This window comes from Crotalus tigris, unplaced genomic scaffold (genome assembly GCF_016545835.1).
Source record: "Crotalus tigris isolate CLP2741 ecotype Arizona unplaced genomic scaffold, ASM1654583v1 scf7180000017828.1554129, whole genome shotgun sequence".
NCBI classification, from domain to species: domain Eukaryota; kingdom Metazoa; phylum Chordata; class Lepidosauria; order Squamata; family Viperidae; genus Crotalus; species Crotalus tigris.
In genome coordinates, this window is record NW_024096658.1 from 732,355 (window position 1) to 746,801 (window position 14,447).

At 41.0% G+C, this 14,447-nt stretch overlaps 1 protein-coding gene across 1 annotated transcript in view; it reads left to right on the forward strand.

The window, feature by feature from the left end:
- The window catches only part of RAB38 (RAB38, member RAS oncogene family), a 38,136-nt gene that overhangs the window by 22,497 nt on the left and 1,192 nt on the right, over window positions 1-14,447 (forward strand). Inside the window, exon 2 of the mRNA XM_039342949.1 lies at window positions 3,644-3,924. Coding sequence (XP_039198883.1) covers window positions 3,644-3,924 — 281 coding nt within the window. The remainder of the gene's footprint in view (window positions 1-3,643; window positions 3,925-14,447) is intronic.

Consider the following 14,447-nt stretch of genomic DNA (forward strand, 5'->3'; position numbering starts at 1 on the left):
GAACTTAAGGGAGAATTTTTATAAAATGTTTTATAGATGGCACCTTGATCCACAAAAAATGTCTTATATGTATCCTGACGTGCAACCCAAATGTGGGAGATGTGGTTATAAGGAGGCTTCTTATTATCATATTTGGTGGTCATGCAGAGAGATAAAAGCATTTTGGATTAAAATATGGTGGAATATCCAGAGAATTTTTAGAAGGAGGGTAAAATTTACTCCGCAATTATTTTTGTTAGGTATTGTTACAGATTGTGATACAAAGGAGGTTGTATTGATGTTAAATTTGATCACAGCTGCTAGGCTGTTAGTAGGACAATACTGGAAGAAGGAATCTTTGCCTACATTGCAGGAATGGTTTCTTAAAGTAGCTTATCTGGCAGAAATGGCAAAGATTTCGGCTTTCTTAAAGCAACAAACGCAAGAGAAGTTTTTTGCTGTTTGGGATAAATGGATAAAATTTATACAATTTAGATTGGGTATACAAAAATATTATATAGTTTTTTTATAAGTTTTATTTTCATATATATTATAGATAATTTTTTATATATATAAATATAAAGTTTTTAATTTAATTTTTATTTTTATTTTTTAAGCCTATATTCTGCTCTGGGAAGCTCAGGGGGGGGGAAGGGAGGTTTTTTTTTTTTTTTTTGGGAGGGCTGGGGGATGGGGTTTTTTTTTTTTTTATTTAATATATGTATTGTTTAGTTTTATTTTTCTGTATATGTTGCCTCTTGTTTTGTATTATTTTTCCTTTTTTGTAAAATTTATAAAACTTTCAATAAAAAAAAAAAAAAAAAAACTGCCGGCCCGCGGGCCAGATGCGTCACAACGAAACCGCACCCACCCCATTGCCGGCAATGAGGAAAAAGTTGCGTGATGTTGCGAGTTTGACATGCCTGACATAGAGCCTTCCCATCTGGCTTCCAGAAATCAAATTCAGTAGAGGAAATCAGGGTGCGGTATGGGTCTTAATTTGGTAGTCATGCTTTCATTTCCCACCATTGATGGCGTTACCTTCCGAGAACGTGTAATCATTCCTATGATAGGGGATTTACGGTAGCTCTCCCCTTGTGTGTCCTTAGGGGGTGTGGCTAATCTGTCATTCAGGGCTTCCGTTTCTCTCCAAGGAGGTGAGTACGTCTCCGATCGACTAGAATGCAAGCTGGTAATCACAAAGGTCCCTGAGGGGGACGCAATCAATGGTGGGAAATGAAAGCATGACTACCAAATTAAGACCCATACCGCACCCTGTTTGGGAGAGGAGCGAGAGGCACCAACTTGATAAAGCATGCAAACAACCATTTTGGTGACTCGGACTACCTTAGCAACCGGACAACGGAATTCGCAGTTTAACCCCCGCAATGAGCTGGCAACTGTCATGGGGAAGAAGGGGAGAACAGTTGTTACGGAGCTTAGCGGGATTGGGAACATCGGGAAGAAGGTGTTTGAGAGAGAACCATGCAGTGAGAGTACGTGCAGGATACCTGGAGTGGGGCCCCGGAATAATGAATACCACGATGTTAAGGATGGATGCCAGAATGGGGGTGGGAGAGAGGACCCTGGACACATGGAGAATCCCAAGGAAGAGGGAAGGGGAAAATGACTTGGTGGTAGTGGTGATATTTGGAATTGGAATAAGATCGACGATTCCCCTAGACCACGGATATGTATGAATGGAGGGGTCGGAGGCATATGCACATCAATTAGTTGTGCAGCAATCAAAACAAATGCTATGATTGGTCGACCTGGACCCGTTACGCGGTCCAGAAGTTGAGCGCAGGCACTAACTCACTTATAAATGTTTACTCCCATTGATTTATGTATGCCCTGATGATGTTGGCAGGAGCCAACGAAAGCTAGGCTTTTCCTTTTTACTATTAAAACTTTTAATGTTTTATATTTAAAACTTTTAGTGTTTTATATTTAAAACTTTTAATGTTTTAACTCTTCCTGGTGATCAAGTTTTATTCTTAACATGTATACACCCAGGAATCATGCTTCTATTTTTAGTATTGTTTTTAATATATATATAGGCCAAGTTTGAATATATATATTTTCAAACTTGACCCTTTTATGACTTGTGGACTTCAACTCCAAAATTCCTCAGCCAGCGTACCTGGCTGAGGAATTCTGGGAGTTGAAGTCCACAAGTCATAAAAAGGCCAGGTTTGAAGACCCCTGGCATATACTGTTGCAAGCTATGTTTGTTTCTACTACTGATTGCAGCTTTATAGTATTTCTAACAATTGTTTCCATGGAGATAGCCATTTCAGATGCTCTCCTAAATGCTAAATCTGTCTCTGTTGTCTTTTTTTTTTTTTTTTGAAAGTTTTCTTTCAGAATTCTACAAAACAGTTTTGTCAGTTGTTTTGCCCTTTGCCAAATTTGCAATGTTCAGGTAGCGTGTTTCCATCTCACCGTGATTTGTGCCTCTTTTTCTCTATGTTAAGTAGGGTAGAGTCTGTTTCATGCTTCAAAAGATTTCTTTAGTTTTTTTTTCTTCATGTGGACCAAGTTGTTTATAAGTTAAACTGTACAGAATACAGAATAATAGAGTTGAAAGAGAGCTTGGAGGTCTTCTAGTAGTCCAACCCCCTGCTCAAGCAGGAGACCCTATACCATTTCAAACAAGTGACTGGCCAATCTTTTCTTAAAAGCCTCCAGTGATGGAGCATCCACAACTTCTGAAGGCAAGCTGTTCCACTGGTTAATTGTTTTCACTGTTAGGAATTTTCTCCTTAGTTCTGGGTTGCTCCTCTCCTTGATTAGTTTCCACCCATTATTTCTTGTCTTGCCTTCTGGTGCTTTGGAAAATAGGTTGACCCCTTCTTCTTCGTGGCTGCTCCAATATTTGAGGGGCTGCCGTAATGGATGGAAACTAATCAAAGAGAGAAGCAGCCTAGAACTAAGGAGAAGCTCCCTAACAGAACATGCAACCAATGGAACAGCTAGCCTTCAGAGGTTTTGGGTGCTCCATCACTGAAGGCTTTAATGAAGAGACTGGGCTGCTACTTGTCTGAAATGGTATAGGGCAGTGATGGCAAACCTTTTAGAGACCGAGTGCCCAAAAACTGGCCCCACGCCTGCTCCACCCCCCCTGCCTCACCCCTGCCCCGCCCCGTCCCCCACCCCGCCTGCCCACAGGGCCACTCACTGCCTCCAGGCCCACTGCAGATCGCCCAGGCAGCCCAACAGCGCCATGGCGGCCACGCCCTCTGCCTGCGCCCCGCAGCATCAACTGTGCGGGATGGGGAGTGAGGGCAGAGTCTTGTCTATGCTGCCTGGCTGCCTGGTTGCTGCTCCATGTGGGCCACACTCAGGGGTGACTCTCCTCCAGGGGGGCTGCTGGTGAGGAGGTCATGGGGGGAGGCGAGGCTGGGGCAACGGCACATGTGCCCACAGAGAGGGCTCCGAGTGCTGCCTCTGGCACGTGTGCCATGGGTTCGCCACCACTGGTATAGGGTCTCCTGCTTGAGCAGGGGGTTGGACTAGAAGACCTCCAAGATCAACTGACTCATCCATTATCTCTTGATTGCTTGTATCTGTGTTCCTTTCCTTTCCTTTTTCAGCTTTCGCTCAAATCTCTCACAGTGTAGTAGGTGTAGATATGTTAAAAGGTGTCTTTTTATACTTATAGGTCAAGAAAGATTTGGGAACATGACACGGGTCTACTACCGAGAAGCTGTGGGAGCTTTTATTGTCTTTGATGTTACGAGGCCAGCTACCTTTGAAGCCGTAACCAAGTGGAAGGAGGATTTGGACACTAAACTGACTCTCCCGAATGGCCAGATGGTGCCAACTGTCCTGTTAGCAAACAAATGTGATCAAGCCCAAGAGTTACTGGTGAATAATGGCTTCAAGATGGACCAGTTCTGCAAGGACAATGGTTTTGTAGGATGGTTCGAAACATCGGCTAAGGTAACTCCCATCTGTGTCAGGTAACAGTATTGACTCATTGAGTTAGGCTTGGTCATCATTCATTATAAAAAAAAATATAAAAAGATGTTGAGACTCTAGAAAGAGTGCAGAGAAGAGCAACAAAGATGTTTAGGGGACTAGAGACTAAAACATAGGAAGAAGGGTTGCAGAAAATGGATACGTCTGGTTTAATGAAAAGGACTTGGGGTGACATGACAGCTGTCTTCCAATATCTCAGGGGCTACCACAAAGACAGGGTCAATCTCTTCTCCAAAGCACTTGAAAGCAGGACAAGAAGCAATGGATGGAAACTAATCAAGGAGAGAAGCAACCTAGAACTAAGGAGAAATTTCCTGACAGTTAGAACAATTAATAAGTGGAACAACCTGCCTCCAGAAGTTGTGGAAGTTTTTAAGAAGAGATTGGACAACCATTTGTTTGAAATGGTTTAGGGTTTTCTGCCTGAGCAGGAGGGTGGACTACAAGACCTCCAAGATCCCTTCCAACTCTGTCATTCTGTTATTAGATTCTACTGTCCAAGGAACAGGAGCTCTCCAACCCAGGCTGTCAGCTTTCCAGCTGACAAGCTCAGTGTCTTTAACCACTGACTTCTTTGTGGTTGAAATACAGTTAGCTTGAAAAGGATACCTCCATTTATATTGTGTTCTTTTTAACATTGTTCCTAGTCTCTTAATGGAGGTGTGAATTTGTATCCCACTCCTAACAGGCTTCATTTTGAGGAGCGCAATGGTTCAGCAGTTAAACATTGAACCTAATAATAATAATAGTAGTAAAGTTGGAAGGGACCTTGGAGGTCATCTAGTCCAACCCCCTGCTCAGGCAGGAAACCCTACACCATTTCGGACAAATGGCTGTCCAGTCTCTTCTTAAAAAATTCCAGTGTTGGAGCATTTACTGCTTCTGGAGGCAAGCTGTTCCACTGATTAATTGTTCTCACTGTCAGGAAGTTTCTCCTTAGTTCTAGGTTGCTTCTCTCCTTGATTAGTTTCCACCCGTTGCTTCTTGTCCTGCCTTCAGGTGCTTTTGAAAATAGCTTGATTCCCTCTTCTTTATGGCAGCCCCTGAGATATTGGAATATTGCTATCATGTCCCCCCTTGTCCTTCTCTTCGTTAAACTAGACATACCCAATTCTAGCAATCGTTCCTTATATGTTTTAGCCTCCAGTCCCCTGATCATCTTTGTTGCTCTTCTCTGTACTCTTTCTAGAGTCTCAACATCTTTTTTACAGGGTGGTGACCAAAACTGGATGCAGTAGTCCAAGTGTGGCCTTACCAAGGCATTGTAGAGTGGTATTAATACTTCACGTGATCTTGATTCTATCCCTCTGTTAATGCAACTTAGCACTGTGTTGGCCTTTCTGGCAGCTGCAGCATACTGCTGGCTCATAGTTAGGTGATTGTCTACTAGGACTCCGAGGTCCCTCTCACAGTTACTACTATTGAGCATGGTGCCACCTATGCTGTACTTGTGCATTTGGTTTTTCTTGCCTAAATGTAGAACCTTGCTTTTTTCACCATTGAATTTCATTTTGCTAGTTAGTGCCCAGTGTTCAAGTCTGTCCAGATCCTTCTGTATCTTAAGCCTGTCTTCTGGAGTGTTGGCTGTTCCTGCCAGCTGGTGTCGTCTGCAAATTTGATGAGTTCCCCATCTATCCCTTCGTCCAAATCGTTGATGAAGATGTTGAAGAGCACTGGTGAGCAGCTGACAATGCTGAGCTTGTCAGTTGCAAAACTGACAGCCTGGGTTTGAGACCCAAACTCTGTGCAAGAGAGTGAGCTCCCGTTCCTTGCTCCAGCTCCTGCCCATGTAGCAGTTTGAAAGTATGCAAATGCAAGTAGATAAATAGGTACCACTTTGGTGGGAAGGTAACAGCATTCCGCACACCTTTGGCATGCGGCCATATTGGCCACACTTGCATGGAAATTATCTTCGGACAACACTGGTTCCCTTGGCCAAGAAACAGAGATGAGCAAGCACTGTGCCCTGGAGTCAAACACGACTAATGCGGAAACGTTTACCTTTACTTTTTAATCATTCTTCTCCCATCGCTTTGAAGAATTTGCATTATGGCACAACTGGTGTTTTAAAAAAAACATCTTTATCTCCATCCCAATCTATGTCGTTTATTCCATGAGCTTTTTGCAGAGTTCCCTTCTTTCACCTGATTATTTTAGAAATCTTATTAGCATATCTTTTGGGTTTGGCATTTGATTGAACTTAGAAGGGAAGACTCTATGGGTGAGTTTCACATCATTACCTTGAAGCTTTAAATCTAGTAGCTTGTAATTAAATGTTGATATAAGATACCCAATTTAATTAATCTTTACTGCATGTTTCCTAATGCTTCTAATTCTCAAATTATTTCTGTTTCTGAATATCAACCAAATTCAGTCTCACTTTGGTAATAGTGTTTGAACTTTTCCATATATATATAGCTTATTTTTCACAGCAACTTTGCGTGCTTTGCTCTCAGTCAGGGCCATCTTTGTAATTTGAGAAAATAAATCTATTGGTCATTTATTAACTGCTTCAAACATCCTTACCAGATCTTTCCAAAGCAAATTGCAGGTAGTCCTTGATTTATGACTGGTTGCTTAAGGAGTGTTTGAAATTACGATGAACTTGAAAAAACGTACGACCTGTCTTCAAAGTTGTGACTGCTGCACTATCCATGAAGTCATGTGAAATGGAGAGACCATTTGGGGGTTGGGGATCTCCTGCACTTAATTGGGGGGGGGGTTGAGTTTTGATCAGTTCAAAAGAGGCAGCATATTTCCTCCTGTAACTAGCTGTGCAGTACAGGTAGCCACGATTGAGCCCAAAATTTCTGTTGTTAAGTGAGGCATTTGTTAAGTGAGTTTTGCCCCATTTTACGACTTTTTTTGCCACAGTTGTAAAAATCACTGCAGTTGATAAATTAGTAATCTGGTTAAGTGAACCTGGCTTCCCCGTTGATTTTGGTCATCAGAAAGTCACAAAAGGGGATCACATGACTCTGGGACACTGCAAAGGTCATAAATATGAACCAGTGGCCAAGCATCTGAATTTTGATCACATGATCGTGGGGATGCTGCAAAAGTCGTCACTATGAAAAATGGTCATAAGGCACATTTTTCAGTGTCGTTGTAATTTTGAATGGTCACTAAATGAACTGTTGTAAAGATCTCCTTGTCCAGTCTTGTCTGACTCTCGAGATCAGTGCTCATCTATGTTTCTTAGCCGAGGGAGCCAGCATTGTCTGAAGAGGCTTCCGTGGTCATGTGGCCAGCATGACTATACACCGAGGCGCATGGAATGCTCTTACCTTCCCATCAAAGTGGCACCTATTTATCTACTCGCATTTATATGCTTTCAAACTGCTAGGTGGGCGGGAGCTGGAGCAAGGAACGGGAGCTCACCCAGTCACGTGGCCCTTGGGTCTTGAACCAGTCTGTCAGCTTTGCAGCTGAGAAGCTCAGCAGCTTTAACCACTGAGCCATCACGCCCTCTCTAATTGTCAGCATTAAAACTCATTAAATAAGGCCTCTTTGAATCTTGGTCTCTTGACAAGGGTAGGGTAAGGGGCTGAAGAAATGGTGGTCCTCGGTGCAGAGATCAATGGCATTCATACAGCTAGTTCTCATCTTATGACTGCAGTTGGGACCAGAATTTCCATGGCTAAGCAAGGTCATTGTTAAGGGAGTTGCATCCAATTTAAGGCCCCCAAAGGAGCTTTTTTCGGGAGGCAACTGGACTTTCTTGTTTTTCTTTGAAGACGTTTTGCTTCTCATCCAAGAAGCTTCTTCACCTCTGGCTGGAGGTGGGGGATGGAAGGATTTATGGGTCATTTGCATTCTTTTAGAGCACGGGTGTCAAACTCGCCGCATCATGTGACATGGAGCTGGGGTGGGTGCGGCCTACACATGATGCAACCGGCCCGCGAGCTGGCAGTCTGACACACCTGTTTTAGAGAGTCGTTGAGGCCACTTGGAGGTTTATCTCCTCAGGGTCACCTGAGTGGGGCAAATGGGTGTGGAGCCTTCTTGGCTGCAGGATGTTTTCTGCCCTGTGTCCCTTTGGGACAATCATGTCCTGAATGACTGAGAATCTCCACAGAAATCCAATTTAAGTGTTAAGGGAGTTTTGCCCAATTCTATGAGCTTGTTATACCACAACTGTGAAGGGAATCACTGCAGTTTTGAAGTGTGTCACACGGGCATTAAGCAAATCCCACTTCCCCCATTAATTTTGCCTGTCAGATTCCATCTGGGAAGGTGGCAAATGGCGATCACGTGACCCTGGGAATGCAGCAACTGACATAAATATTTGCTGATGGGCCGATGCCTGAATTTTGTTCACAAGATCACGTAGACCAGGGTCTTCAAACTTGGCCCTTTTATGACTTGTGGACTTCAACTCCCAGAATTCCTCAGCCAGCCATGCTGAGGGCCATTGTTCCCCACCCGTGGCCTAAAATAACTCTCCCTCTTCAGCTTCAAAACCAGCAGAATGTTGTGTCACTATAAAGTAAAACAATGGCAGGATTCAGCCAGTTCGCATCAGTTTGGCAGAACCAGTAGCTAATTTTTTGTTGCCCAGGCCCAGAATGGACTTCCGGAAGTGGCATCCACACAGAGAACCGGTTGTTCACATATTTGAATCCCACCACTGAAGTAAAACTACAGTACTGTGTGAAACTAGGCATAGTTTTATAGCTTGGGATTGCAGCATCATAAATCCTAAAAGATTTGCATGGCTGGTCATAAAATATTTCATCCGGAAGAGAGAATGGCCCATAAAAAGTAATAAAGGCACACTTTGTCAGTAAAAGAAAACTGGGTACTCAGATTTAAGGGAATTTATTTCAGAGATTACAATGGAGAATCTCAAACTCTAATCTAGAGGCATGAAGAACAATGCAAAGACATGATGGGCAACAAACACTGAACTGCTTTTAAGATTTCTAGAGGGTGTATTCAATAAACGTTATTGTTTATTTCACGTTAAGGTAAAATCAATCCATTTTTACTCTTTGCTGCTTGTGCAGTCAGTTTTATTACCAATAATCAAAGAGTCTTACAATTTATATTTGGGGGATTGGATAAGAATTAGAAATCAGTTTGAATAATTACCTATGTAATTTACAGCAGTCATCTTGTTAGTTTTCATTTATTTATTTTTGGCATCAATACCAAGAAAAGTTTCCATTAACTATATTTATGAGATTCTCGGTGATCTAGGGCAGTCATGGTTCTCCCAAAGGTGCTTTTTCCAAAAGGCAAGTGGACTTTCTTGTTTTTTTTCCCCTTGAAAACATTTCACTTCTCATTGAAGAAGCTTCTCCAATTCTACTGAAGGCAAGTGGACTTCTTTTATTTTTTTCTTTGAAAACATTTCTCTTTTCATCCAAGGAACTTCTTCAGTGGAACTGGAGAGGCAAAATGTTTTCAAAGAAAAAGCCAAGAAAATAAGGTGGCCAACTTTTTTACAATGAAAAGGAGGACACAAATAAATTGAAGAAAAAAATATCATAAATAAAAGAAACATTTTATTCATTGCAACAATAATACAGACAACTTGCATGTGCAAAGTTTGCCAGCTGGGTGTTTTGGCACGTTCAGCAGCAATTCCTATTGGTTTTCGAAAGCCAATAGTGGGAGTAGCACTGTTCATGCAAAAGTTGAAAAAAAAAACATCAAAAAAAGGTGCCAGAACGCCGTTCTGAGTATTCTATGAGGGAAAAAAAAGCCCTGCAGATTAGTTTTCATATATCGAAAAGGAGGACATGAAGGAGGACACTTTTTGAGGGAGGACAGAACTTACAAAAGGAGGACTGTCCTCCCTAAAGGAGGACGGTTGGTCACTTTAAAGAAAATCCACCTGCCTTTTGGAAAAAGCACCTTTGAGACACTAGCTGTAGCCCACGTATCCAGAGATAAATTGCACACTTGCTCAAAGCTTAATCAGGATTTTTGGTTTTTTTGGTAGCAAAGATACAAAGAGTATTTATGCAAATGTCAAAATATTGCACATTGTGTATCAGACTTCTGTGACCTTGTGTCCTATGGAAGTTTTCTCGCGAATTACAGTCCATGCCAGGAATTCTAAGAGCTCTCATTCAAATCATACAGTGTACATCAAATTGGGAAGTACTTGATAATTGTGAAGTTCACCTGTGTACATAGCTTTGAACCCCTTGCAGGGGTAAGCCACCTTGGCTCTTTTATGACTTGTGGACTTCAACTCCCAGCATTCCTTAGCCAGCATGGCTCAGCTTGGAAACCTCTCCCTTTTCCCTCAGCATGGCTGGCTCAGGAATTCTGGGAGTTGAACTCCACGAGTCATAAAAGAGCCAAGGTTGCTTATCCCTGCCTTGGGGCAATGAGCAAATGTAGTTCATAATTAATATGATATTATATTAATTTGTCCTGCTTGTCAGATTTCTGTCATTGTATGAACAACCTTTTTGTACCAACAGAAAACAAAATCAAAATCAACAAAGTTTTTCTATCAACAAAGATGATAAAGGGGCTGGAGGCTAAATCCTATGATGAATGGTTCTTAGTAACCTACTGAAGAGAAGGATTGTGGGGACATGATCATTATCTTCCAGTATTTGAGGGGCTGTCACAGAGGAGAGGCGATTGACTTAATCTCCAAAGCACCAGAGGGCAAGACAAGAAGTAGTGGGTGAACTTTTGTTAAAGAGTAATTTTCTGATGGTGAGAACAATTAATCAACGGAACAGCCTGCCTCCCAGAATTGTGCGTGCTCCATCCCTGGAGGTTTTCAAGAAAAGATTGGACAGCCATTTTCTTGTGATGATATAAGATCTGCTGCCTTGAGCAGGGGGTTGGATAGAAGACCCCCAAGGTCCATTCCCGCCTTATGATTCTATGATTCTATGATTCTAGTTTATAAACTTAGGATCAAGAGTTGACTTTTCTTAGGAACAAGGCCTTGTTAACAATGGTAGCAATTCTTCAGAGTTTTTGCATAGAAAAAGAGTTTTTGTTCTCCCAGTTGTTTCTAATGATGCTGAGAATTGGAACTGAAATCTTTTCCATGCAGAATTGGTTCTCTAACTCTGGTCCAGGGGTCTTCAAACTTGGTCCTTTTATGACTGGTGGACTTCAACTCCCAGAATTCCTTAGTTAGCATGGCTGGCTGAGGAATTCTGGGAGTTGAAGTCCACCAGTCATAAAAGGGCCAAGTTTGAAGACCCCTGCTTTGGTCCAAACCTTTGGCAGCAGACATTAAATCTAGACTTCTGGTGGAATTCTCTTTTCTCTCTAGCACTCTCAGCTGGAGTTGAAAAGCAGTTTTTTAGATTTACATGGTTTTCTCTCGTGGCATTTCACAGCATCTTGAAAATAGCTACTTGTCAACCAGTGGAATTTGCCAGGTCTGCTCAGAAAATCTCCCGATCAACTTTTGTTGTCTGTTGCAAATGATTAGTGCCTCAGTTGGTAAATTGTTAAATTCCAAAGTGAGTCGCTGGCTAATTGAGACCTAGCATTTGATTGCGACCAGTACAAGTTTTCCTACTCGTATAAGCCAGGTTATCCTGCAAGAATGTGTAAACAGATGGAATTGCAAGCAGCTTCAAAGATATTTTCTCCCAGGAAAATCCAGTGCTACAACTTCCTGAATGAGCACAATTAGAATAATATTGTATCACTATTACTGTTTCATTATAATCTACATGCCTCTACTATCACAATGTAGACTATTACAACCATTCATTGAATGATCATTCGAAGTTAGTACAGCACTGAAAAAACAACTTATTACTATTTTTCATGCTTGTGACCTTTGTAGCATCCCCATGGTCACGTAATCAAAATTTGCCCACTTGGCAACTGGTTCATATTTATGACAATTGCAGTGTCTAGGTCCAGGGTAGGCAACCTTGGCTCTTTTATGACTCATGGACTTCAGCTCCCAGAATTCCTGAGCCAGCCATGCTGAGGGGAAAGGGAGAAGTTTCCAAGCTGAGCCATGCTGGCTCAGGAATTCTGGGAGTTGAAGTCCACGAGTCATAAAAGAGCCAAGGTGGCCTACCCCTGGTCTAGGGCACAGCTGTCAAACTCGCCACATCATGTGACATGTTGCGATGTATCTTGACGTTTTTTGCATTGCTGGAGCTGGGGTGGGCATGGTCTCCGTATGATGCAACCAGCCCGTGGGCCAGCAGTTTGACACCCCTGGTCTAGGGTTATGTGATCATCTTTTGTGACCTTTTGACAAACAAAGTCAATGGGGAAGCCAGATTCACTTAACAACCGTGTTACTAACAACAAGTGCAGTGATTCACTTAACAGCTGTGATCCCTGGATGCCACTGATTCTGAAATGAACTTGATCCCAAAGCATTCAGAATTACAGAAGTCCAAAGAATGTACTTTAAATTCAGCCTTAAGTAAGGATGAGCATTTTTTTTCCTGAGAACTCATTTTAAATTCTTCTCTATAATATATATAAAGTAGCTCAGAGTTGCATGGAAAATGAATTTTTAGCCTGAAGGTGAACTGCCACAGGTATCAAATTAATTTAGGTTTAGAGCACATATTTTATTCATTTATTGGCTCCGAAATTGAAGAAAATCATGTTGTGTTACTTGGCAGTTTCCTGAAGTTCAAATCTGGGGAAGTACTAGAAATAGAACTGTAGGTAGCATGGGTTCCTGGCCACTGACATAAGTATCTTGGAGGAGGAGGAGGAGGAGGAGGGGGAGGGGGAGAGAGGGGGGAGGGAGAGGAGGAGTAGGAAGAGAAGGAATAGGAGTAGAAGGAGAAGAAGGAGGAGGAAAAGGGAGTGGAAGAGGGGGGGAGGGAGAGAGAGTGGGAAGAGGAGGAGGGGGAGAAGGAAGAGGAGGAGAAAAAAATGGAATGGATTTTTTCTATTTAATTATTATTATTTTTTCTTTTCTTCTCCTCCTTTTTCTTTTTCTTTTTTGAACTCCCTTTTTTTTATCATAATGATCCCCTCTTGAAGGATTTTTTTTTTTTGAATTTATGGAGCTAAGAGAAAGACCAACAGAAGAAGGAGGTTGAGGAAGCTTCACAGGTATTGGTTCCTGAGTTTGTGGGAGAACCAGGACTTACAAATTTTTTGGAGCGATCTTCAAGGGCAGATTTTAACGCATTTCTTTCGATGCTTATGGGCAAGAGAGACTGATAAGGATTGTGTTTATAGTGGACGTAACCGGTTATTGGACAGAAGATTATGGAGACTGAATGAAAATTTTAGATAAGAAGTTTAAGTAATAGGTTTGGAGTATATTATAATGTCTTCAATGTTTGGGTTTTTTTTAATTATTATTATTATTATTATTATTTTTAAGATGCAATTTGTTATTGGTAAAGATGTATATTACAATGTGTTTAAGATAGTATTTGTTATTGGTAAAGATTTAAATGCGTATAAGGGGATCTTAATGTTTTAAGTTTTAAGTTTTAAGTAATGTTCAAATTTGTGTCTTGGAGGGAGTTTATAAAGAATGATGGAATATAAGTATGACATGAAAAGGTTTAGAGTATATTATAACGTGTTTAATGATTGGATTTTTTTAATTATTATTGTTATTATTATTATTTTTAAGAGAAGGTAATTTGTTTAAAGTTTAAGTATTTAGCTTAAGTATTCAAAGAGTGTTTTGTTTCAATGGTAGAATGAAGGTTTATATGTTTATTTTTTTGTTTTATGATAAAGAAAGAGGGAGAGATTAGATTTATATAGATGTATAGATGTTCAAAGAAAGTAATGTTTAAATTTGTGTCTTGGAGGGAGTTTATACAGAATGATGAATAATATTATAAGTATGATGTTAGAAAATGTTTAGAGTATATTATAATGTGTTTAAGGATTGTAATTATTATTTTTTTTAGAGAAGATAACCTATTTAATTTAAGGTATGTAGATTTGTTTAGGATTTATATGTGTTTTAAGTTTTTTTTTCTTTTTTTTTGAAAAATTTTAACTAAGCCTGTACTCAACTCTGGGAAGGTTGGGGGAGGGTTTGGGAGGTTTGGGGAGGGGGGGGAGGGTATGGGAGGGTGGGGGGGTTTCGGGGAGGGGATTTGTTTTGTAAAATTTAAAAAAATTTCAATAAAAAGAAGAAGAAGAAGAAGAAGAAGAAGAAGAAGAAGAAGAAGAAGAAGAAGAAGAAGAAGAAGAAGAAGAAGAAGAAGAAGAAGAAGAAGAAGAAGATGATGATGATAATGGCTTTCAGATGGACGTCATTCATTGGAGCGTCTCTAACTTAGTCATTCATTGGAGCGTCTCTAACTTAGTCACTTACATTGTCCAGAAATTTGATTGTGCTGGCTAAGAATTCTGAGTGTTAGCATTTTTGATATTTGAGGAAATCTGCTATTAGACTTGGGGTATCGGACATAAGAGTTCTGAGCATTCTAATGTTGGCTTGAAGTTCTAGGAGTTGTATTGTCTTCTAGGAATGTTGTGAGTTGCAATCCCAAGATGTCTAGAGAACATCAGGCATTAGCTACTAGAACTTATTC